The following is a 23710-nucleotide window of genomic DNA, read 5'->3' as shown; positions in this document are numbered from 1 at the left end:
AAGGGAAAAGGGAAAAGGGAAAAGGGAAAAGGGAAAAGGGAAAAGGGAAAAGGGAAAAGGGAAAAGGGAAAAGGGAAAAGGAAAGAAAAGAACATTTCTAAACCTACAGTCCTGGAATGACAGGAAAAGGTCATACCATACCTTAATTCTAGCCCTATGACCAGAAGACAAAGCAAAGTTTGTAGAGAGAGAAGTATTCACAACATGGTTTCTAAATACAGCAAAAATATCCAGGCAAATTTGGAACTGAAGCCCAGGAAGAAAAGCACGTGTTTTAAATGGCAGCCACAATTAATATAACTAGAAATGCCACATCCCCTTAAACAAATGGCATCCACAAATGTTTCTCTACAAGGATTCCAAGTTTTGCATCAGGAAAGTTATGCGCCTGTTTCTCATTTCTAACGCGGGTTAACGCAATTTATTTCACTATTAATATGAAGAGTCCATGACAAATGATTTTCCAAATGAAACAAAAAATTACTAATGCTGGATAACTTCTGCTTTTTATTCTTTGTGCAAAAAAAAGTTCAGTTCAAAACTTTGTCCCTAATTCACTACGTTTTTTGCTGGGATAGGCCCAGAGGAATCATTCTGTAAAGGTTAACAAGGACCATTACATCATTATTACAAAACTGGAGAGACATGGGCATTGGTCATTATGTTCACGTCCTGCAGCCCACAGAGAGCCTGTGGTGGAGCAGGGGAAGCGGGTGAAGGGGAAGGAGCAGCAGAGTGGAACAGCTATGTACTGGCTGCCAAGCTGAAGGCTTGCAACATTCAAGGCAAAGTACCTAGAAAAAGCATTATCCAAACTAGACTGAAGAATCTGAAATTTGATACGGTCAAGTACAGTTTCACAAGTAAATTAGCAATAATATAACATTTCTAGCTGCATCTACTTGATGGTTAAGAAAAGAAGCTGCAAATTTAGTTTAGTTTTTTTCACGTGCACTGAAGCACATGAAAAAAGCCTAATAAGAAAGTCTACTTGAATGAAAAAAGAACCATGTCTTACAAATAGCTTTAAATTATTTGGTAAGTGGTAGGTCTTCATTAGCTTCTATTTGATTCTGCAGGAGTAGTTTTATTTGTCAACAAGCATGACAAAAGTACCATATCTACAGCATGTAATTAAAAGAAACAGCTTTATAAAATTGATAGAAGTTGTGTTTTATTACTTTATTACTGTTTGAAGAGGCCCAATCCATTCCTGGCCAAAATTACTGCACTGTAGCAGACCAAGCACCTGTGCAGTACAGAACATACTGGAGATTTCTGTAGTTTGATTTCAGAGAGCAATGCAAATAAACATGCAATTGCTTCATATCGTGAACAACAAGGTGGTGGAGGCAGAGATATTTGAATTGGTTTTCCTGTTAGTGATCATTGATTACAGTATATAATTTTATCTCAGTGCACAGAATTTGCAAACTATGGAAGTGTGACTATTTGCAGAGAGAGGTTTAAGATGAGGAGACTAACTTTTGAGTAAACAAATGAAAAAGAAAAAACAGGTCAAAATCACTCCTCCTAAAGAGTGATGAAGTATTAAATGAAATTCAAAAGCAGTAGCAACATGGCAGTTTACATATACATTTTCTCTGTGCAGGGCCTGAAATTTAGATCTTGTAAAGCTAGCTTATTACTGAACATATTTCACAGAGACCTTTGGATTTAGTCTTCAAGTGTGCCAGCATTTGAACAAATGGGTATCACGGTTCCATTTTATCTCCTTAATCATTGCTACCACACAGCCTTACCAATCCACTTGGAGTCTGATAGTCTTTGTTTTCTGGAGTCGTCTCAGAGCAAATGTACCTCACAAGAAGTGAGCTTCACCAAAAGATGACTGCATACACTTCAACTTACTGCTAGTAGTTCCCAAGTCAGAACTTCAGGGTATTTGAGAAAATTCCTATGCCCTCTGTTACAGGCTATTATTCAAATAAATCCAGCAAAATATTTTGCAAGTGTCATCCTTTGCATACCACTTGTTTTTAAGGAGTTATAATGTATAAACACAATTTTAACTAGTTAAGTAGAGGCAGAAAGAAAAGAATAGACATTCAGTGTTCCCATAGTACTATGATGCTGATCAGATTTGATTCAGGAAATATTCGTTACTGCATGTGTAATCACACACTAACATACCTAAAAAACCTCAAACATGATATACTGAAAAAACTACCTTGTAAATTAGCATAGCAAATACATACACAGTACAAAAGCACTTGCAAGCTGCAGGTACAAATTCTATTGCAATAATCTGCAGTATTCAAGCAATGAAAATTCTTACCTTTTGAGACTAGACCTCTGAGAAATTGTAAAAGCGAAACCGAAGTGAGCTAAAACCCTATCAAGGGATTAACAAACTTGATGCAAAACGGATTAAAGAAGGGAATAAGAAACCTATAATAATAATAATGGAAATCAGAAACATCAAATACTTTATCAGGAGCTTGATATGATTCTATATGCACGTAATAAAATTTACGGCTAATGGATTTTTTTGGACAGATGAAGCAGAGGCTAATTACCCTCGCAAATGTTTCCAGGAAAAAGGAAAAACAAGTCTGAATAGATATATGGAACAAATCGGAAACATAATCAAAAAGAAACAGTCATCTTTAGGTGAAAGGAGGTGTGAGGACACATTTGTAGAGTGAATGGGATGACAGGACATCAGACAAAGAAAAGCTGTAAAAACAACAAGCTTATTTTCAGTCTGACAACAGGAGATAGCATCCTGACTTGTCAAACAATCAGGACGAAGTAGTTCAATAAGCTAAGAAAACAGCTGGTCCGTAGGATTTTCAACAGACTTCCATGGGAAAAGATTTCTATTTGTCGGGGTCAAAGAAAAGCATGCTATATTATTTGCAACACGTGAAAGTCAAGACAAGAATTTCAATCTCAAGCTTAGCAGTCACCAGAACATGTCAGAAAATTATGACCTCTTATTCTGTTCCAAATGAGATTTGCAAGTTTTCCATATTTGGGTATGATATGACTATAATCAGAGAAAATCAGATGCAGAGAAAGGAAACGGCCACCTGAGAAATCAGTATGGAAAACCAAACCAGAGAACAGAATTTTGAAGTCAACATGGTAATACAGGGATGGAGAGTAAATCGTGCAAAAATATTAAAAACAAAAAATATATTCCAAAATGAAAATAAATATTTGAAAAAAGGGTAAAAGAGAAGGCAAGTCTAGGGCAAAAAAATCAGAAGCTACAGTGCTGCTATGTCAAATACAATAGCTAGAAAAAAAAGGGAGGGGCAAAACAAATAACTTTCGCAGAATAGAGGAAAGACAAAAAAAGCAAGAATAAAAGCCACACTATTACGCTGTCAACTTTACCTAAGAAAAATCATCAGTAGTGAGGAAAAACAGCAAAATAAATGGAAAAGCGTCAGCCTGTTTCAAGAAATAAAACAAGAGTGGTAACAAAGTTGGTTGCAAAATACACTGGGCTGATTTAGATGAACATACCCAACTGTTAACTGCAAAGGCAGCAGAACAGAAGAAGGAGAAAATAAGATGAGCAAAGAAAATAAAATCTATCGTGGTCAAAGAGGTCAGTTGTACAAGTGGAAAACTGAAAACAACTTTGGGACTGATAATCTCCATCATGAACACTGATAAACTGGCAACTATCTGAGGACTGAGTAACAGCAGAAAGGAGGAAGCTGCTTAACAGTACTCAGAGGAAGTCTGGAGCATGCAGAAATCAAAGAGAATATTGAGTTTGAAAGATTACATATAACTTCTATAAGAAGAAGCATTAAAACAGCGATATCAATACAATAGAAATAGTTTTTGAAGCACTATGAACCAAAAGTTAACCCTACGAAATGCTTAAGAATTTGAGATACCACCAACTAAGTAATTACCTAGAAATGGTAGGGTCAAACATGAAGGGTTTGGATAGGTAGCAGCTAGTGAAGATAATAAGGGTTTTGTAAAACAATCAGATGTAATAATAGTAGAAGAGGATTTGTGCTGGATTTGTGCTGCTAGAAAAAGTAAAGAATCAAAACAAAAATAAAAGACTAAAAACATCTTCTGTTTTTAACATGAACCTGACAAGAAAGGCCAAGTTTGCACAACTGCATGGAAGATTGCACATGTGGGGTTTACAAGAAGGGTACAAGGTGGATCACTTTCTTCTCACCTGGGAGCAGCAGGGAGTATTCTCCACAGTCCTCCCAGTTGTAGACTGGGAACTACACAGAAGGAGAATGAACCAGCTAAAGAACTGGCTGCATGGATGGTGTCACACTCAAGGTTTCAGATACTGAAATCTTGGACACACATTAGAGAGACTGAGTGTACTGTTGTTGGATGGGGTGCAGCTGACCAGGAGGGGCATGAACACAGTGGGCAGCAAGCTGGCTGGGTCAATTGACTGAGCTTTAAAAGTGAATGCACTTCTGAGTGAAAGAGAAGAGTCGGGGAATGCTGTCACTTCAGGAACCTGCAGGGGAAAACCTCAGATTTGTCCCAGAGAAATCTGGGAGGCCTCCTCCATGGAGATAATGCAGTGGGTAGCCCAACTGAAGTGCCTCTACACCAATGAATGCAGCACGGGAAATACACCGGAGGAGTTGGAAACCACAGTACATTTACATAACTCTAATGTCCCCAGAGGAAGACCATGAAGATAATCAGAGGGCTGTAGGACCTCTGCTATCAAGAAATATTGAGGAAGCTGGGCTTGTTTAACTTGGAAGAAAGAAGGCCCCGGGAAGTCCTCATTGCAGCCCTCCTGTAGATGAAGGGAGCTTATAAACAGCAGTGAGACCACCTTTCTATATGGTCCAATCATGACAGGACAAGGGGGAATGGCTTTAAACTAAAAGAGGGGAGATTTAGGTTAGATGATACGTAGAAATTTTTTATTCAGAGGGGTGTGAGGCACTGGAACAGGTTGCCCAGAAAAGCTGTGGATTTCTCATGCCAAGAGGTGTTCAAGGCCGGGCTGGATGGGGCCCTTGGGCAGCCTGATCTAGCAGGTGGCAACCCTACCCATGGCAGTGGGATTGGAACTAGATGGGCTTTAAGGTCCCTTCCAACCTAAACCATTCTATGATTCTGGAATTCTATGATTATAGGTTAAGTAGTGTATATTTGAGTACTGACAAGCTGAAAAAGAACTACATGAATGCCAAGTGTCAAAGTCAATAAGAAAATACACTGTTTTGTAAAATAAAAAATATAAAAAAAGAAGATGTGAAGCGAACAGCATCTTACAATTATGAGAAAAGCAGTCTTTCAAAGCTGGAAATATGCAAATTAAAATGGATACAACAGTTAAAAAGTCATATAAACATTTTCCTAACATTCCCAATACGAGTGATTATGTTACATTACAATTACTACAAACTGTTAAAAATCCATTTATTTTATAAACACAGAGTAAAAACATCAAGATACCAATATAAAGTAACTTTCACACTTTCATTTCGATGAGATTTGAAAATCTAAGGTACAGAGAGTTAAAATAGTCTCTTATCAAATGTGCTGATAAAATGCATTTTGTCAACATTATAACTGATTCACATACGCCTGTGTTTTGCAGCATTAATAATACAAAACTATCAGCCTCGTAACAGAAATGAATGAAAATAACTGGAACTATTGGCAATCTAGAAATTAACCAGAGTTCTCCACGCTGTTTTGGCAGGTCTGGCTAATCAACTTACTAATTAACTTACTACTGGTTAATCAACCCTTACTATCAACACTGTAGTGTTTCAGCGAATGTTACTTGGTCACATCATGGTAAAAAAAATTTGGTTTCCATGGAATCTGCTTGACCTTGTGCAAGGAAGGAAGCTTGTACTGAAATTTTCTCAACTTTCATTTAGAGCAAGCAGAGTCCTTACTTACAAGGTGCTTACATTTAACAGGCTCAACATCTGTACAGGTGAAGCATGTCAGATGTACAAATAAGTATTTTAGCCCTTTACGTAAATCTCCTATATGGCAGTGACACTAACCCATCTTCCTTAAAAAGTTCAGAAGTCTGTGCAGTTGGAAAAAAGAACAAGATAGATAATCAACAGAACTTGTCATTCAATTCTGTAATGTCATCTAATCACTCAAGTCAGCACATAAACAACAAATTCTTTCACCAGAATTAAAATCCCAGGTTGTAAGAAGGACGGACAAGACGGGGAAAAAGACAGCACTTAAAAATAACTTGAGTGATCACTTATCACCTTTCCCATTGCTGTGTCAACTGCATGTTAAAGATCTCAACTTACAAAAATTGATTACCCGTTTCCTTCTGGAAAGACCTAGCAAAAGTTGGTTCTTAATTTGTCTGCAGTATAGGTCAGTCAAAAATAAGGTAAGCGTAACCTGAATAATTTGTGTACCAGTTATCAACCAGAGCAAAAGCTAGATGAGAAGGTTGAACTTCAGTAAATACTAGAAAGCTGTACTTTGTGTTTAGTCTTTCATCCAACCAGTCAACCTCTCCCCCCACTCCACATGCACATTATAACACAAGAATTAAAAAACTTAATTTTCAATGTTATTGTCATAAACTTCAGAAGCCAAAACTTCAAGCTTTCAAATCATTCCAGTTACCCTATTGTATCCAATTCTATGTGAAGTTTCTTACAAAATCCTCTGTGTTTCTCACTGGTTTTGGATGCTGAGTACAAACAATAGGAAACATAAAATTTTATACAGTTAGGGCAAAACAGGAAAAATAACCTACATACGTGTGGATAACAGGTTTCTTTTCCCCTTCAAGAGGGGGGCACTAAGACTGAAAGAGCTTAGCTGGTATGCTTGTTCTTGCTGAAAGCAGACAGCTACAGATTAGCAATCATGGGTTTACTAGCATGGATGCCACTGCTAGAGCTGTAGTGATGGAGATTTCAAAGGTGTGTATGGCTGAATCTTTACTCAAAACCAAAAGTTATTTATATCCTAACAGGCCAGCCTAAAGCATTCTAAATTTTCAGAGCTGTTGCCAAGAGATGCTAGATCCTGTGATAATACAAGTATGTACACTATCATGTTATTCTGATACTTTGCAAAAGTATGGAAAACCACCATAGATGCAGCTTTCCCAAATTTATTGCATGATTTCCCATACTTACTGCATGATACTGCTTCTACATCAATGCAGAAGAATGTGTGCACCATATTATTCCTCTCTCCGTAGGCAGTTTACGTGCAAGATCAGCACAAGTGCGGATTCACACTGAAATTGTTTCTATTCCCTTCCAACCTACGCATTTCTGGTGGAAGCTGCAGAGAATGTAAGCATCAAAGCAGAACTTTAAAAGAAGCAAAAGTAAGGCTTTAATATGCTTCAAAACAATAACGTGTAAAATCCATCAATAGGCACACATTAATGATTTCTTTCCTCACTCAGAATAAGAAAGAAGCATACATCCATGTGGGGCAAGGTTGATTAAGGAACTTATATAGCAACGAACAAGTTACTTACAAACAGTGTGGCTGTTAAGTAGGGGGGAAAAAAAAGGTTTTGCTTAATATGCCATAGATTGCAGCAGTTCAGCTCATATTTTGAGTTTTTAAGAGCCCTGTTAGCAGAGATTTTCACCCTTAAAACAAGCAGGAATCAGTACAGCCCTCCTCATTCACTATAAACACTGCAAAGTTTCTACCCACGTCTGCTAACACCCACTCCTAGAACATACTACAGCAAGGAAGGAACTTCCATTACCATGAGCTCTCTAGCACATCACCCAGTATCCAGGCCTGACAGGATGCTAAAATACAAAGCTACATTGATACGATACTTTTGCCAGATATTCCAGCAACTAGTGCTACTTAAAAGTAAGGAATATGGAATGAAAGAACGAAAAGCTGCATACAGAGCTAAGAAAAACAAAAGAAATGTAGAAATGGTATGTTCTAAAAATGGAATATAGTTCCCAGGAAGAAGAGAATGAACTTCTATGAGGACAGGCTGAGCCTACAACAACAGGCTGAGAAAGCTGGGGCTGTTCAGCATGGAGAAGAGAAGGCTCTGCGGAGACATTACAGTGGCTTTTCATTATCTAAAGGGGGTTGTAAGAAAGAAGAGAGACTCTTTAGCAGTGTCTGTCATGACAAAACTATCCTTGTATCTGGCTGGACCAGGCTCTGAGCACCTGACTGTGCTGGAGGTGTCCCTGTTCATTGCAGGGGAGTTGGACTAGATGATCTTTAATGGTCCCTTCCAACACAAAACAATTCTGTGATTCTATGAACTTGATGACTGAGCATTCCAGACTTCCGCAGTCTCACTCACTTACATTCACACAACTGGCATATTGCAGATTCTTCCTAATTACTTTTAGCCTAGAAGCGGGGTAAATTAAATCGCCAACATTCAAATTAATCTCAAGAAAACTTTAATTTCAGTCACCAACTTCAGAATATTTGATGGCATGAAGCAGCCTTCTTATAGGGACAATGTAACTGTGAATCTGTTTACACTGTTTGGGGGTTGAGATCAATCAGTTCCACAACTGATTTTGACCCAAACAGGATCCCTTATGTTAGAGAAATCTCTGCATTCAAACTTGAAGAAGCTTTAAAACTGCAATCATCACTTCTAAAAAAATTTCTAAGTATATTCACCAGAAATAAGACTGCATTGATGGTGTTCCACTCTGCGCACAACAGTATGAAAAGCTGCTTCATTTTCAGGTTTAATGGGAAGAGAGAACAATTTCCCTGTGGCCTGGAACTTCTTAGATAATTATTATTGTTATTATCATAGAAGACTAATAGAAAAGTAATATATTTCTAACATGCTTTACTTACTATACAAGCAGCACAAAAGCGTGGGAGCAGCATTCTGAATCACCTTCTGATGTTTTTGTTCAGTGAACTCTACAAAAAGTTTTCTCCAAAGATTAAACTCAATTTTAGAATTAATTTCCTTCATCAGCATTCATGATTTTTGTTTGCATTTATTAAAAATGTACGCAGTAAAATGTCATTAGCATTTGTTCCAAGAACTGGTTTCTAAGACTTAGCTCCATCTAATGAAGATGAAAGACATTACCTAGGAGACCAATATTGTCCAAAATCTCAGGGTACTAAAAAAAAAAAAAAATTAAAAAAAAAAAAAAAGATCTGAGAGCTGTGATTTCATACAATTAATTACAAGAGAAAAAGAAGAGCATTTGAAGAAAATACATTCTCTAAGAAGCTTTCACCTCTGGACTGCCTTCTCATGTACAATTTTGCACACATAAATACAAAACGTTACTTGTATTTGAACACCATCAAGTGGATTGTCAAACAAAGCAAATAGGGAAAGAAATGCAGGAAGATAAACTAAGTAACAGATCAGGAAAGAACTGCAAAAAATATTCTAAGAGTAGCAGAGTAAACACTAGAACCCTCCAGGAGCACCACAGCTGAAGGAAGATGACCTGACAAACTCAATGCATTGCAATTTACTGAAAGAGCAAGGAAAGAACTAGCCATATTTCTACTTGAAATACTGGTGACATGGCACAAATAAAGAGAAAACTGAAGAAGGAAGGAAAGTAGCCCATTACGAGAGAGAAAATATTGTGCTACCGCATCTTGATAAACAAGATAGTAAAAGCTACAAAGCAGAGGAAGATATATCAAATGTTTCAGACCATCACACCAAATTCCGATGGAAATCAAAGGCTTATGCCAAAAGTGAATGTGCACACTAGAAATAAAAATTAACAATGCCGCTTGCTATTAATAAAAATACTGAAAGAAATATCTTCATAATTTACAGCAACCCAGAAAAAAAAGGCATAAGCAATCCTGCTCACCTGTCTTCACTAAAACGCCGGCCAACCAAAATTTTACATTTGTCTGGAGGGAGACAAGCTGCTAGCAGGGGCACTGTCCTCAATACCCGACTTTCCTGTAAAAAAGAAAAGTTTCAGTAAAATCAAGGAGGGCTTCTGTGAATTGTTAGTATTTCAATTTACTTTCAAGTTCTTTGCCTCCACACAGAATAAGCAATGGTAAAGTAACTACCCCCCCAAAAAAAAACAGTTTGATACATTTAAACCTTATTGTTTTTACCAAGAGTATGAAATTTAATCTTGTCCTAAACTATGACCATTAGCAAGAGTTCAAGCTAGGTTATCAGTAACAAAAACAACCACACTACATGGAATATCTCCAAAAAGTAGGCAAAAACAGCATTAGCATTAATATAACAGGTTAGAGCATTAATTTCTCTAAACTGGTAAATAGGGGGAGGGCTTGGTTTCCAGAGACAAGTGCTAAAAATATGAGCACAAGGTGTGTCAAAAGGGTGTAAAACATAAATATCTTCACTCTGTTACCACTTCACAGTAACCAGCACAACGCTGAAGCTGCTGTGAGCACTCTATCTCCTGCCATCCTGTGCGGAACAGGCGTCTGCCTACATCTTTCCTGCAGATAAGGGGAAGATTGCCATGGTTGGGAGGGGAGCAAGAGCTCTCCAGCTGTCAAAGAGCATGCAAGATGGCTATGCTGGGCCAGGGAATGCCTGCTTCAGAAGAGAGAAGAACTGCCAGGTGAAGCAAACCAACCACTTACTAAACAGGGCAATTTGTTTCTGTACTTAATGTAATCTAGACAAGAAGGATTGCGAATTGACTTGAATATTTAGGACCTCTTCAGTAAACGTTAAGAGTAGAGAGAAAGCGTCAATTTCGGTTTCCAGGCAAAGAAGAGGGAGCAAAGGTTTATCTTGCATTTCGTGAAAACAACACTGAAGCTGAGAGATGAAAATAAAGTTTATTTTTCATAACAAGAGGAACAAAGATGTACATTAGCTGAACCTAAGAGAAGCCTACACACTAGAGACTGCATTAGGATTACAAAAACCCAAAACACTTCATGTATTCTCAGTTTCAAGGTCTTACAATTCAGACAACAAAAACCCAAAGATCAGACCCTAAGCCATGAGATTAATTAACAAAAACCTGGGAGTTTGATCCTTTTCTTATATATATATATGAGTCATATGTCAACAATTCAGTATTGACGAACAAGTAGTGCCCTGATTAGTTCAGCTCTATGATTTCTGTGACTGTTACCTTCCACAAGTATCAGTGTGCAACTGCCTATAGCCCTTATGTTATCAGACTGCTCTTAAATTAGTTCTGTTAATATTTTCATCTCTCTTGCCTAAAACCTTCACTAATTTTGCTTTTTCTGTTCCATACCTACTGACTCTGTGAAGTATTAATAAAACATCACAGAGTTAAAGGAATAAGTTGCCCTGCTATATCCACCACCGCTTTGCACTGCAGTAGCAGTATGATGTGTCCTAGGGACAGATGAAGATCAAAGCACCTGGTCAATGAAGTGCTAGAAATGTAAGGGAAAAAATAACCTTCAAATTACCATTGATCCAATCTATCTTGACAAAGCTGAATAAGTCATCATTGGCAGAACAGGAATATTTGTGTTTATTTCATCATGATGAAAAAACACCCCAATTCATATGAATGTAAAAAGCAGCAATAAAGGAACTGGAAGAAAATTAATTATTTGTCTCTAATAAGTAAAAATGTAAAAAGCTTATCAGTCATGGGAAAGTCATTCAATCATTCTCTTAGTGTCGTATCATTATTTCAGAATTACCTTTCTACCAAATAAATACATTCTCTTACCCACAGGGAAAAAGTTGCAGTTTTCCAATCTAAAAACCAATCTATGTTTCCAAAAAGACAATACAAAATTCAGAACTGGAAAGAATTGTTTGAGAAAAGGAGCTTAAGAACAGCTAAGCAAAAGTACCTCTAAAATTGGTTCCATTTATTCAAAGTTTTCATCACAAAAATGTCTGTGTTTAGCTATTCCGTATATAGCCTGTTAGCATATCAGCTATTTTCCATTTTCTGCTTTGAAAGAGAATAGTTATTCTCTCCTTCGTTCTTCTCAGCATCATAAATGCAATACACAATTCTTCATTTAATCATTACTTAACCACTGAAGTACATATATACAAATAGGTTTGGAGAAGTTGCTTTGAGATTGCTTTTTTTTTCCTTTTATGGGAATTTATGATATTTTTTGGTAACACTGCATTGTCGTTCTACAATGAAGAGGAAGTTCTAACTAATAAGAACATTTATTTGAGCCAGTAAGTACACATTCCTTCATTTTCTCATGAACTCATAAAACAACTAGCAAATTATATTTGATTCTTATCATTCAATAAAGAATATTACGTGAAATAACTACTACAATGAGCAAGCAAAAGCAACTACTAGCATTAGATCCATATATAAGTTCACTATATGCACACGTTTTCTTCACAGATGCAGAAAAATGAAAGTTCTTGTAATTCTGGAAAGAAAGAAGGCGGAGAAACAGAACAACTTAAGCAGACACTTTCTGCTGTGCTCTGAGGGTTCTGTCCTGAGTTATACCAAACACCCAAGTTCTGAAAAGTATACAGTGGCCTATGCTCTGCTGGAGACAACTCCATGGGCAATAAGGCAAAGGCAAGAAAAAGCTGCACAGCGGTTTGTACACACCTGGCTATGCCACTGACTGTCAGGTCTGCAAGTGGAGGCATGGGAGAGAAAAAAGCTGAGAAAAGGGTTTTACCTGTTTGCATTTGTTTATGTTCATATGTATGTGGAAAGAAGAAAATAGTAGAAATTACGCTAGACAAATAAATTCTTCACCATTCCACTACTCTTGCTGATAGGGTTATGATCCTTGGTTTCCATCTACTTTATTTTTAAATTACTCTCATAATTAACAGTAGTGCATTGATACTATCCAGAAAACATTTGCACTTTGACACGCAATGCTGAAATATCTTAACAAATAAAACTTGAATTAATGCATGGACCTATTATGAAAGACCGACACTAGATGGTAAGATTTATGACCTGGGATCTTAGAGAATCCTTGCTGCCATGCATTAAGAGATTACTCTCACAGCACCTAACGTTTGTGTGAGTGCATCCAACAGCATGCCTTCTGGATTGAAGGAGTGTGGAGGAGCAGGAAATCCTGCTCCCACCTTCATGCCTTACCCTCTTGCCCGACTATAAGTCACAATGCAATAATCTCTCCACAGCTGGAAGTCTACTTACTGCACTGCAAACTGCAAAAGGCAATAAATAACAAAACAGGTGGAGGATGAGAGTCATCACTGATGCACAGCAGGAGAAATACATTCTCCATTTGGTTAGTTTAATGAGACAGTTTTGAAATGGACTATAGAGTACATCTGTAATGACATGGCAGCGGAAAGGATCAGATGCTTTTACTACATTCAGCAGGCTTATCTGCCTTCAAGACTGACTGCATTGTGATTAGAAAGAGCTACAGCAAAGGGAACTTATCCATCAGCAGGTATGCCTCTGCCATTCTGATGTCAAAAGAATCACCTGTGATCAACTAAGGTCATTATAAGCCATACTCTTAGCTTTTCAGTTTTTGTTTGGATTTGTCTCCTACAAGCCAAGTTCCCTTTTACAGTCAGATAGCTAAATTTTTCCTCTCAAATGGATTGTCTTTGTCACTCGTACAGCACTGATTTAACCACTTGTTTCCATTAACATAGACCCATGAAAAAGCTGCGTCCTCTTCTAACAGAAAGCTGTTAATTAAAACTAATTAATAAAAAATGCAGACAGCTTTTCAGAAGGATGCAGTAATGGTGTAGGGGATCTAAAAAGAACGTGTAAATTTGTTCTAGTACTTTTCAGCAGAATAAATTCAACGCCAATTCAAAGTTCTCTGGCAAATTTTGGAACTACTTTTTTTTTTTTTTCCAGCAGGTGACTGAATCATATACTTAAGGACTTTCAATACAAAAAAGTAACACATAACAGTATTTTTACTAAAAACAAGGACTCTGCTTGTGGACTGAGCTATTGTAAGTACAGCTGGATCATAAGAATACATGTTCTGAATGCCACAGTCTAATTTGTAAACATACTGCCTCTCCAGATCTGTGTAACTGTGGTTCGTCTTCTAAACCTCGTGATCCAGCACCATACTGCATTAACAGAAAACATCAATATAAACTCCTCTATTAGCTAAATCAAAAATCAAGAGCACATTAAATCTCTGAAATCGTGAAACGGGCAGAAACATAAAAGGATGCATTGTAACAAGTCCAAAGCAGGACATACTTCAAAGCCAGCCAGAATCTTTGAAAAGCAAAAGTACGTCTACCAGGAGACAATGCAAACTGCAAAGAAAGCTGCTGCTTCACTGGTTCCTTCATGAGCTTCTCTGCCAAGATGTATTGCTTAATTCATACTCGTAACAGAGCGTCTCTGTGTTGTATCAAGATTCCCTCCTGAAACAGTTTGCACTAAGCCAAGCAGACCTCCAAATCTAGTAGGACTATCTCAGTAAGAAAAGATGTCTCGCATTTATGAAAACTGCAGAAGTCAAGCATGACTGCAGAAGACACAATAATTCAAGATGAACTGGTATCTCAACTCTCTGATTTTAAAGGACAAATCACTATGTGCTAAAAACATGGTTACCTCCTCTTGTAGGCCATTACGCTGCATTAACGTTCCAGCTGAACTCTTACAACAGCCTTACTCACCTCTGCTGGATGCTGAATTATGTACAAGCAGGTGGAGATTTTTAGCGGATGTACCGGCAGGAATGGACACAAGCACACCTTCTGAGGGCGGCTACATGACAGAACAGAGGGGAAAACAATAAAATTAATCAGCAATGGCATAAATACATTGCACCAAGCCTTACTTTAAAAGTAAAAGGGCCAAAAGGGCCACTAAGGACTCTCCCTTATGAAACAGAATACTAAAACATGATACATTATCCTAAAACAATTTCTGTTTGAGATCTCTACTGCTTCTGAAACAGAAAGAAAGGAAGTCATACATTCAAACTGAATTTGGAAAACACTGTTCAGACTCCTCCTGTGGCCTGGTTAGCATTAAAGCTCTCTCATAATCCTTCCACCATCTTCAAGAGGAGCAGCCACATCCCAAATATACACATCTGTTACTGCATCTTTTACCAAGTTAGTGTTTCAATAACGGAATACTATAACAGAATACATTATTAACATAGTTGAAAGAATATTTATAATATTGATAATAAAGTATTTTAAAGTATACACACAAGAAATCCCAAATATGCTGCATTTACGATCAAGTTTCTATAATTTCACTCATTCTGAAACACACAGTAGACAAGCATGAAGAAAACAAACAACGTCCCGCATTTCTAATTGAAGTCTGGAAAACTAAAACTATTTGACGTTTTTTGGTGCACTGCATGCAGCTGTTAAAATTACTAGCAGGAGAACTGTATTTAAATAAAGTAACCTATGTATCATTTGGCATTAAACTAATAGGCTGGATAGTCAAGAATAAAGAGAAGCTCTTACCAGTAAATGGCAACACTGTAAAAAAGCAATAACAGTGGATAAATTGGTCTTTAACAGCTTGCAGCTTGTGTTAATTTAAGACCCCTGCCTCTCTAGCCCTAACTGCTGCCATAGAGAGACCACCTTCCCTCACCAATGAGAACATAGTTAAAAGTTATCTAATAGCCAAAATCTGAACTAGGAGTGAGGGAAGCAGGGGAAGCAATTGGTACCGATCAAAATGAGTATTTTAAAATATTTACACCAAAAAGCTCATGGACAAAAAGCAGACAAAATGGAATTATTCCCATACACTCTTCCGACACAAGGCTCCAGCAGCCTGCTGTCTTTCTTTCCTTTGCATTTCCACAGCTGGCATTTTCCTCTTGCTACTCCTCCGTAAATTTGCAATATTCTGGCTTATTAGCAAATTATTAAAGGCTTTGAAACTATAACTAAATACTCATTAACTTCAGTATTCCGAGGGGTCTAACAATGGCCTTCCCTATGACCCATCTGAAACCAGCCTAGCTTCCAGGTCTGATGAGTCATGTCAGAGGCTCTCCAGTGCTGTGCCACTGTCTTTAGTCCATTTTTTTTTTTCTCTTCTCATGCAGATGATTTAAACAAAAATTTCTGAAAGAAGTTTCTTAACAACCTGGAAGCAGCAGCAGACACTCCCACAGGCTTTTTGATGCCTGCACCCACAGGGCTAAATAAAAGCTCATCCTCTTTTTGATCAAAATATTCACTCGTTTTGCACCAAGACTGATTCCTTAGCTTCTCCCCATTATTATGTGGCTGGTTTCATTAGCAAGAGAATTCTCCCCATTACTGAACTTTCTTTTGAGGAGAGATTAGGATACGAAAATCTACTCCATAAAGCTACCAAAACAGTCAACTGGTGGCTCTGATACAAAGAGCAGCATTGTTCCCCAGCTTTTATAAGCAGACAGAATCGGTTTCCGATGGTTTCTGACCTCAGGGTGTTTACTATTACAAAGTTGACCAGCTATAATTTACTTATTTTCAAGTCTCCAAGTCTCCTTTTCATTTTGGTATATGCTCTTTGTGTTTTCCGCGGCTGGCTTATGTTCTTGATGGGTAGTTTTTTAGCTTTATTAACGTTGTAAAAAAGTAAATTATCCAAAAAGCAAGCTTTTTTAAATTATCACAGCATCAACTCTAACTCTAATTTGATTTGGAGGGAGCAGAGCACGCCCAACTACAAACAGAATACTTTCCAATATAATTTAATGGCATACATATGTATATACATTACTTAACGTTTAGGTGCTCAATTAGGTGCCTAATTATGTTGAATGGGTAGGGTGCTTTTATAGTCCCATCCTAGGAGCACAAAGACTTATTTCTGTACTCTCGCTCTGGTACATAATGGTTATTGTGCTGAGACACACACAAAAAAAACACAACACACACTTTATCCCTACATGAAATCTACATTATGAGTCTATACCAGTAATCATTTAGGAAACAGCTCTGAACAAGAGCAGTCCTGTTCCACCACCACAAAAGCTGTCTTTACTCTCGGAAGGGCCACCTAGGCAGAAAAGGCTTTTTGTGTTTTTCTTTTGTTGTGCGATGTGTGTCACTGATGATACAGAAGAGCAGGGGCAGAGCACCGGGGGACTTAGTTAATGACAGCTATAAGTTTTCATCCATTTCTGGAAATGAAAGCAATCTGCACCAGACTCCAGGCAAAACAGCAGTATTCAGAATATTATGGAAAAGCCCGGGGTGGGGAGAGGAATTCGAAGGAGAATTATTTTTATAGTATTATTCACCTGTAAGCAATTTCACTACAGCTCAAAGCTATCCAACATGTTTCTACCTGTTTTTCAGCATTTCTAGTCTAAAAACTCATGACAAAGCAACCAGACACACTGGCGGGACTCAAAAATTATTCTCTCTCTTCACATACAACAGACAGCCATGGACTGAGCTCTCATAGCTTTCCTTTCATTCCTCACATCTAAATTGTGATGTTCAGCTTCGAAATTACTTAGTCTACTTTCCCAGCAGAACTGAATCAAGACAGTGGACTGTGCATTATTGTGGTGTTTAGTGTGATCATTAGTTTCTGGGCAGAGATAGTCTAAAAGTGAGATAGAAAATCATAAATCATAGAATCATTAAGTTTGGAAAACACTTCTAAGATCATCTAGTCCAACCATTAGTCCATCACCACCGTGCCCACTAATCCACGTCACCAAGTGCCTCATCTCCACGTTTCAATGGTTTTCAACAGGGCCTTCAAAGTTTTCTCCAAGGCTTATCTGAGGAGCAGTAAATACAGATGGTCCTCAGCTGCTACGTTGTTCATTACACTTGATTCATAAAGTGGTCACATGTTAAAAGTCAAGCTAATTGTGCAGCTGTTGAGTTGTACCTGTAATTGCCAATCTGATAACTTGTGAATGCAGTACTGGAAAACACCTTTGATTTCGGCTTCCCACAATTCAGTTTTAACACACTTCAGTAGCTTAAGGAAGATAAGCAGAAAGAAACCCTTCAATTACCACTTAGATGGTTATTGTGAATGGAGTGGCTGTGAGGTCTCTTTTCTGGAGCATTACAGCACTTTGTTTTTGTTCCCTTTTTTTTTTTTTTTAATATTTTGCCTATTTAAGTGGAACATCATTCCTGAATTCGTAAGAAGAAATACTATGGAAGAAGTTTACTGTAAGAGAGAAGGTGAGTACTGTAAGATGACAAGGGTGAGAGCTGTCTTAGCACATGTCATGCACATAAGACCAGCACAGAGGTGCGTATCCATGGATGTACCCTGGTACTTCAAGCAGTGAGCACAGCGGTTCTCCCTGGGAGATGCTCCCAGCTGGACTAATCTTCATTTATAATGAGAGTGCAAGGACAAATTCACAACAGCTAAAGGTCTGCTGGCCCTCCTCTCCTTTCCCAGCCAGGACGGTGGAGGTTTGCACAGACTGAAACCCGCACAACTAATGAAGGCAAAAGCATTTACAGGATGGGGGAAGCAGAGATGCCTCCAGTGAGGCCTGTGAGCAACAGCTAGGAACAGAAGGGTACCAATGTGGGTGGGAGAGTTCACATTCCATTTTTGGAGGCTGAAAATGGGAGATTTTAACTCTCAAAGCAGAGACAAGCACATCTGGTCCAGGAGAAGAGCGACAGAAATAGATTTGTTCCCATAGCCCTGCCAAGTGCAGGTAAATGGACTCAGTGCAACATCTCCCTGGTGTTACTTTCCACTGCCACGGGTTCTACTGCAGTATCAGGGTCAACTCCTCACTAAAAAAAAATAGAAAAAGGTACCATTTAAATGGTAGGGTTCCTTCCCTGTGATAACACTGCACAAGCGCAATGCCATTCTGGTACATGGAGAAGTCTGATCAATAAAAACACTTACCATGGAGCTTCAGGGACAGAGATTTTACCCTATGCATAGCATAAAAGTAAAAAGAAGTCAAATCATACACCAGACTAGAAGGACCTATACAGAGCCATAGGTATTTATAAAAGACGTCAGCTGTCTAGTGTTAGACTATCGTGGCCTGGGGTGCTTCTGATTGCTCTGAACAGCAATTAGCATTATTCCTATTTGCTTTACTCACTCTTTGAGGCCTAAGCTACACGCCTCCAAGCCTCCCTGGAGACATAACGGTGGCACCATTGGTCAGCCCACATGGGACAACTGCCTTCCTTCAGTGTGCAAGTACTGCACTGGAATACTTACAGCCCACCATCCCCTGTTGCATGTACACGCTCCTCTGAGCCTGGACAAAAAAGGGACCTTTGGCTACATGCTCAGCTAATACTGACTCTGTGTCTGGGCTTCTGTGCATCTACAAAAATGGAACAAGATGTATAAGCAAATGCGTACACATGCAAATAAGACTTACATAACCATTGTTTGTTGTTAACTTTACACAGAGACTGAAATACAGGTATCAATACTGTTTGCCTGCGTGTGTATTAATGCTCTTCCATGATATGAAACCCCTGGTGGATGGAATTTTTGCTTCGAAGCTTGCTGTAACTGGAGTGGCTGAGGATGTGTGGGCACCAGGACCAGGAGTACAGTGTAGCCTGGCAGTAGCTGTCCCACTCCAGCCAGACTTTTTGGTTTGGAGTCCTTAGGCAGGGAAATCAAACAGCAGGTACTTTGTGTTACAACCAGCTTTGCTTCTCTGTACTGTTTTATAGCTTCGTGGCTTCTTGACCTGCTGCATGTCTTTAAGATCATCTTTCTATGTTCAGTTCTAGTGAAGAAATTAAGGTAATGGAAATACCTTTGGCCAGGTTAAAGCAGACCTGCCCAGTACATAACACTGTTGCAGGTAAGTAGAAAAGGCAACAACTTCAGTTTCAGTGGAATAACTGCTTTCAACTTCCCTCCTTTTTCATGTACATGTCTCGAGGAAGAAGAGTAGTTAATAGTCCATTGCTGGAGTTTGGAAAATCCCGCCTGTACAGAGTCTGTGCAACTTCAATTAAAATCAGAGCTGAGAAACTAAAGAAAGGTTTGAGCTAACAACTCTACGAAACTCTAGTTGAGAATCTTCTTTTCTTTTTTAATAAGCATTTTGTGTTCTTCCTTTGGACAGTTTGATGCACCATCTAGAGTTTTCAGACACAGGCACTTTTTTTTGGTAGCACTCGTTCTAAGGTGGGTTCTTGGCTGGATCAACTCAAAATACATTGATTTTTGACTATATACAAGGGCTGATCTGAAAGCAATGCCTCCTATTTTATTATGTTGGCCCGTGACATCAGAGGCCAACATAACGTTGGTGGTATGGTAGTAGAGGTGGATGACAGTATTCCATCCCATGTTGTTGCTGTGCGACAGATGGAAGCAGAGGGGCAGTCTGACACAATTGCACCTGATGTGGAAGAGCCTATGAAGGAAAGGTGCAGGATCACATTCCTCAGTGAGGAAAAAAAGGCACCCACTGACATTCATCAATGCTTGCTGAACATTTATAGAGAACAAACAGTGGATGGCAGCACAGTGAGGCAGTGGGTGGTGTGTTTCAGCAGCGGCGACAGGGCCAGTGGGTCACCTCTGCTGGTGCTGATGTTTATGAGCAAGGCTCTTGTTCACCATGGGCGAAAATGAACAGCTAATGGTGGTGACTGTGTTGAAAAACAGTGTTTTGTAGCTGAGAATCTGCTCCATCAGTACTGCTGTGCTCGTTGTATCTGCTGTAGTTTCCATGGAAATAAATGAGATGCATTATTTTTGGAGCAACCTGAGTGGAAAGCATATGAGAAAATAGTTTTTTTTTACGATACAGGTAGTGAATCGGCGGAACAAACTGCACAGATTGGCAGAGGATGCTCCATTTCTGGAGACACTCAAGGTCAGGCTGGACCAGGCTCTGAGCACGGTGACAGAGCTGTAGGTGTCCCTGCTCACCGCAGAGGACAAGGTGACCTTTAAAGGTCCCTTCCAACTTAAAAGAATCTGCAGTTTTATGGTAAATTTCAGCTGCCTCCAGCACTCCAAAGCTGAAGCTCTTTAAACGTAGTACACTATGTGAAGTTAAATTACTGAAAATCTTCACCTATTGTTGTTGCTTTTCTGATTAAAAAAAAAAGATTATTACAACTTCTCATTATGTGAAACCTTGCAAGAGTCTATGCAAGAGTAAATACTTCTAGTAAACACTTCTGTTTTTTTCCAAATCTTTTATGAAGATTTTCAACTTTGTTCTAAAGTTAGTTACTCCAGGTTAGTTCTACAACATTCTCTTGTTCCAAAAACCTCAGACCATGTGATTAACACAGCTGACTCTTCGAATAACTTAATCACCACATATGCGATAGCTCTTCTCATATTTGAAATTCAGGCCCACCTATGTAACATTACCTTATTTAATACAATATTTTAAGGACAGGTTTTAAGGACAGACCCCACTGGCATGCATTTACTCTGCAGACAGCAAACTATGTCTGAATCCTAGCTTGAAACAAAGCAGATGTAAAAAGCAGAGTTAAATGAAAAGGTCACTCTCACACCAAGCAACCTCAGGGGTGAATTCTGCCACTGACCTCAAGTGAAAGCAGGCTCAGAACCCACACATCATTTGGGAGTAAGTTAAAAGAAGAACTACGGAGTTATATTTCCCACTCCACAATGCCACATCTCATCACTTAGAACAATGAAGGTAAGTATTTTCCCTCTCACAAATAACAAAACAGCAATCAAATTAAATTATAATCTATTTAGGTAGAACACATAACAGAAAGCCTGTTCCAACCTATAGATAGCATAAACATACAAGTGGATGCCTTCAAATAAGCAAAATTACTTCTTTAAACAGTAAATATTCATATTAGAAAGAAAACCCACAATACTCCACCATTTACCCTTAAATGAGTGTAAGCTTAAAACAAATACAGTTAAGAGCTTTATAACCATTCCCAGGAAATGGTAAAATATTAAACAAAATCTTCAACTTCAGTATTCTAGACAGCTTTTCACTTCAGTTATCGATGATAGAAAAACTGAGCTTTGTTGTCAGAGAGCTTGAGGACGACTCTGAGTCCTACTATGACATGAAAAAGGCAGCGTGTGGGCGGATTAATGTCCTGCTCAGAACTTTCTGACAGCTCAGAGCTGCAGGAGTACTACAAATACTATACTACACTCTAGCGTCCTTTTTCTAAATAGCAGGCACTTCTGTTCAACATACTTTCACTCCAGCTTTGAAGCCACGGTCACCCAGATAAACCTTATTTTAAAAAGCCGGTCTCCTGGGGCAATACAACAAATAATGTATTTTAAAATAATGCACCTGTTATAAAAAGCAAACAGTTATTAGATTTCATTAAAACGTTGTTTTTTTTTTTCACTGAACACATGGCCTTTTATTTACATTAGACATCATTAAATTACTCCAAAGCTTTCAGGGATACTGTAAGATGCTGTTTTTAAGGTATACAGCCAACTAAACATTTGCTTTTAAGTACCTGGTCATAGAATCAAAGAGTATCCTTGGTTGGCAGGGATCCACCAGGATCAGAGTCCAATCCTGCCTCTACACAAAGTAGAGCAGTCACTCACCACAACAAATCCCAGAACCACACTGACTCATTCCTGATGCCTACCAAACGTGCTTTCCTAGCAGCACTCCTGAAGAAAAACGGTAATGTTTCATTTTGATTGAGAAAGAAAGAAGTCCAAAGCAGAAATTAACCTTTCTCCCACAATTTGGAAATGCAGCTTGTATAATTAACATAGCGTGCTTAGCAAGCGTCCTCGTAAAAGCTAACAAGAAGAAGGATAGACAGCAGCCAGGTATCCCATGGAAACACTGATGGGAACAATTTGCACTGTAACAGTACGATTTTACACTGAGAAAATTAGCGCTGCCCGTACTGAGAGGCCACAGGTATGAGCTCACACAGAGCATAACTGTACAAAGCTATACACAGACCCAAAGTAATTCGGATTGCAGGAACCTCTGAAGGTCGTACCAGCTTCCCACCCAAAGCAGGAAAAATTGCAAAGACTCTGAGCAAGCTGAACCGAGCACATCCAAGGACTGAAGCTTCACAGCTACATCAAGCAGGCTGCTCCAGCACTACACTGCTCTCACTGTATTTCATTATTAAATCCATGGCTACAATCCTGTTGAAACGCTGCTGGCTCCCAGTCAATCTGCTAGGTGTCCTGGCTCTTTGCTGCAGAGTGGTTCCTTGTTGTGGTTTAACTCAGCAGGCAGCTAAACAACACACAGTTGTTCACCCACTGCACCCCATTCCAGTGGGATGGGAGAGGATTAGAAAAAATCCAAAGTAGTACTTGTGGGTTGAGATAAAAACTATTTACTATAGTACGATAAAGAAAGTAAGATAAAGATAGTATACATATAAAGATAGTATAGTAAGATAAAGGAAGAAGAAAAAAGGATAATAGTTATGATAATATCTATGTATACACATACATAGATACATATATAGTATAAATATATGCAGAGCAAGTGCTGCACAAGCTCACCACCTGCCAACTGATGCTCAGCCAGTCCCTCAGCAGTGGATGCCCACCCAACCAACTCCCCCCATTTTTCAAGCTGTTTTTTTTTCACATGATATCCCATGGAATGCAATCATATGGCCAGTTTAAGCCAGCTGTCCTTGCTCCATCCCCTCCTAGCTCCTTGTGCTCTACAGCCCCTGTCACTGGCACAACAGTGTGAGAAGCTGAGAAAATAAAATGTGCTGGGCTCTGTACAGCACTGCTCAGCAACAACTGGAAACATCGCTGTGCTATCAACATTGTTTTTTTTTTAAAAGAGCCAAAAGAAACCAGGGGATTCCTTCACCAGCTTATATGCAAGCTCACAG

General features: G+C 38.7%; 1 protein-coding gene across 2 annotated transcripts in view; it reads right to left on the bottom strand.

The window, feature by feature from the left end:
- Nucleotides 1-23710, bottom strand: part of DTWD2 (DTW domain containing 2) — a 69742-nt gene that overhangs the window by 36495 nt on the left and 9537 nt on the right. The window contains exons 1-3 of one of the 2 annotated variants that reach the window (XM_021380907.1): nt 15109-15357; nt 14564-14654; nt 9804-9898 (exon numbers count right to left, since the gene is read on the bottom strand). In XM_021380907.1, coding sequence (XP_021236582.1) covers nt 9804-9898; nt 14564-14654; nt 15109-15131 — 209 coding nt within the window. In that variant the 5' untranslated portion in view covers nt 15132-15357. Of the gene's footprint in view, nt 1-9803; nt 9899-14563; nt 14655-15108; nt 15358-23710 lie in introns of those variants that run through there. The other variant, XM_021380905.1, reaches the window with a different exon arrangement.

Source organism: Numida meleagris, chromosome Z (genome assembly GCF_002078875.1).
Source record: "Numida meleagris isolate 19003 breed g44 Domestic line chromosome Z, NumMel1.0, whole genome shotgun sequence".
In the NCBI taxonomy this organism is placed as follows: Eukaryota; Metazoa; Chordata; class Aves; order Galliformes; family Numididae; genus Numida; species Numida meleagris.
The sequence above is the reverse complement of the archived record's forward strand: the minus strand, read 5'-3'. Positions and strand labels throughout refer to the sequence as shown.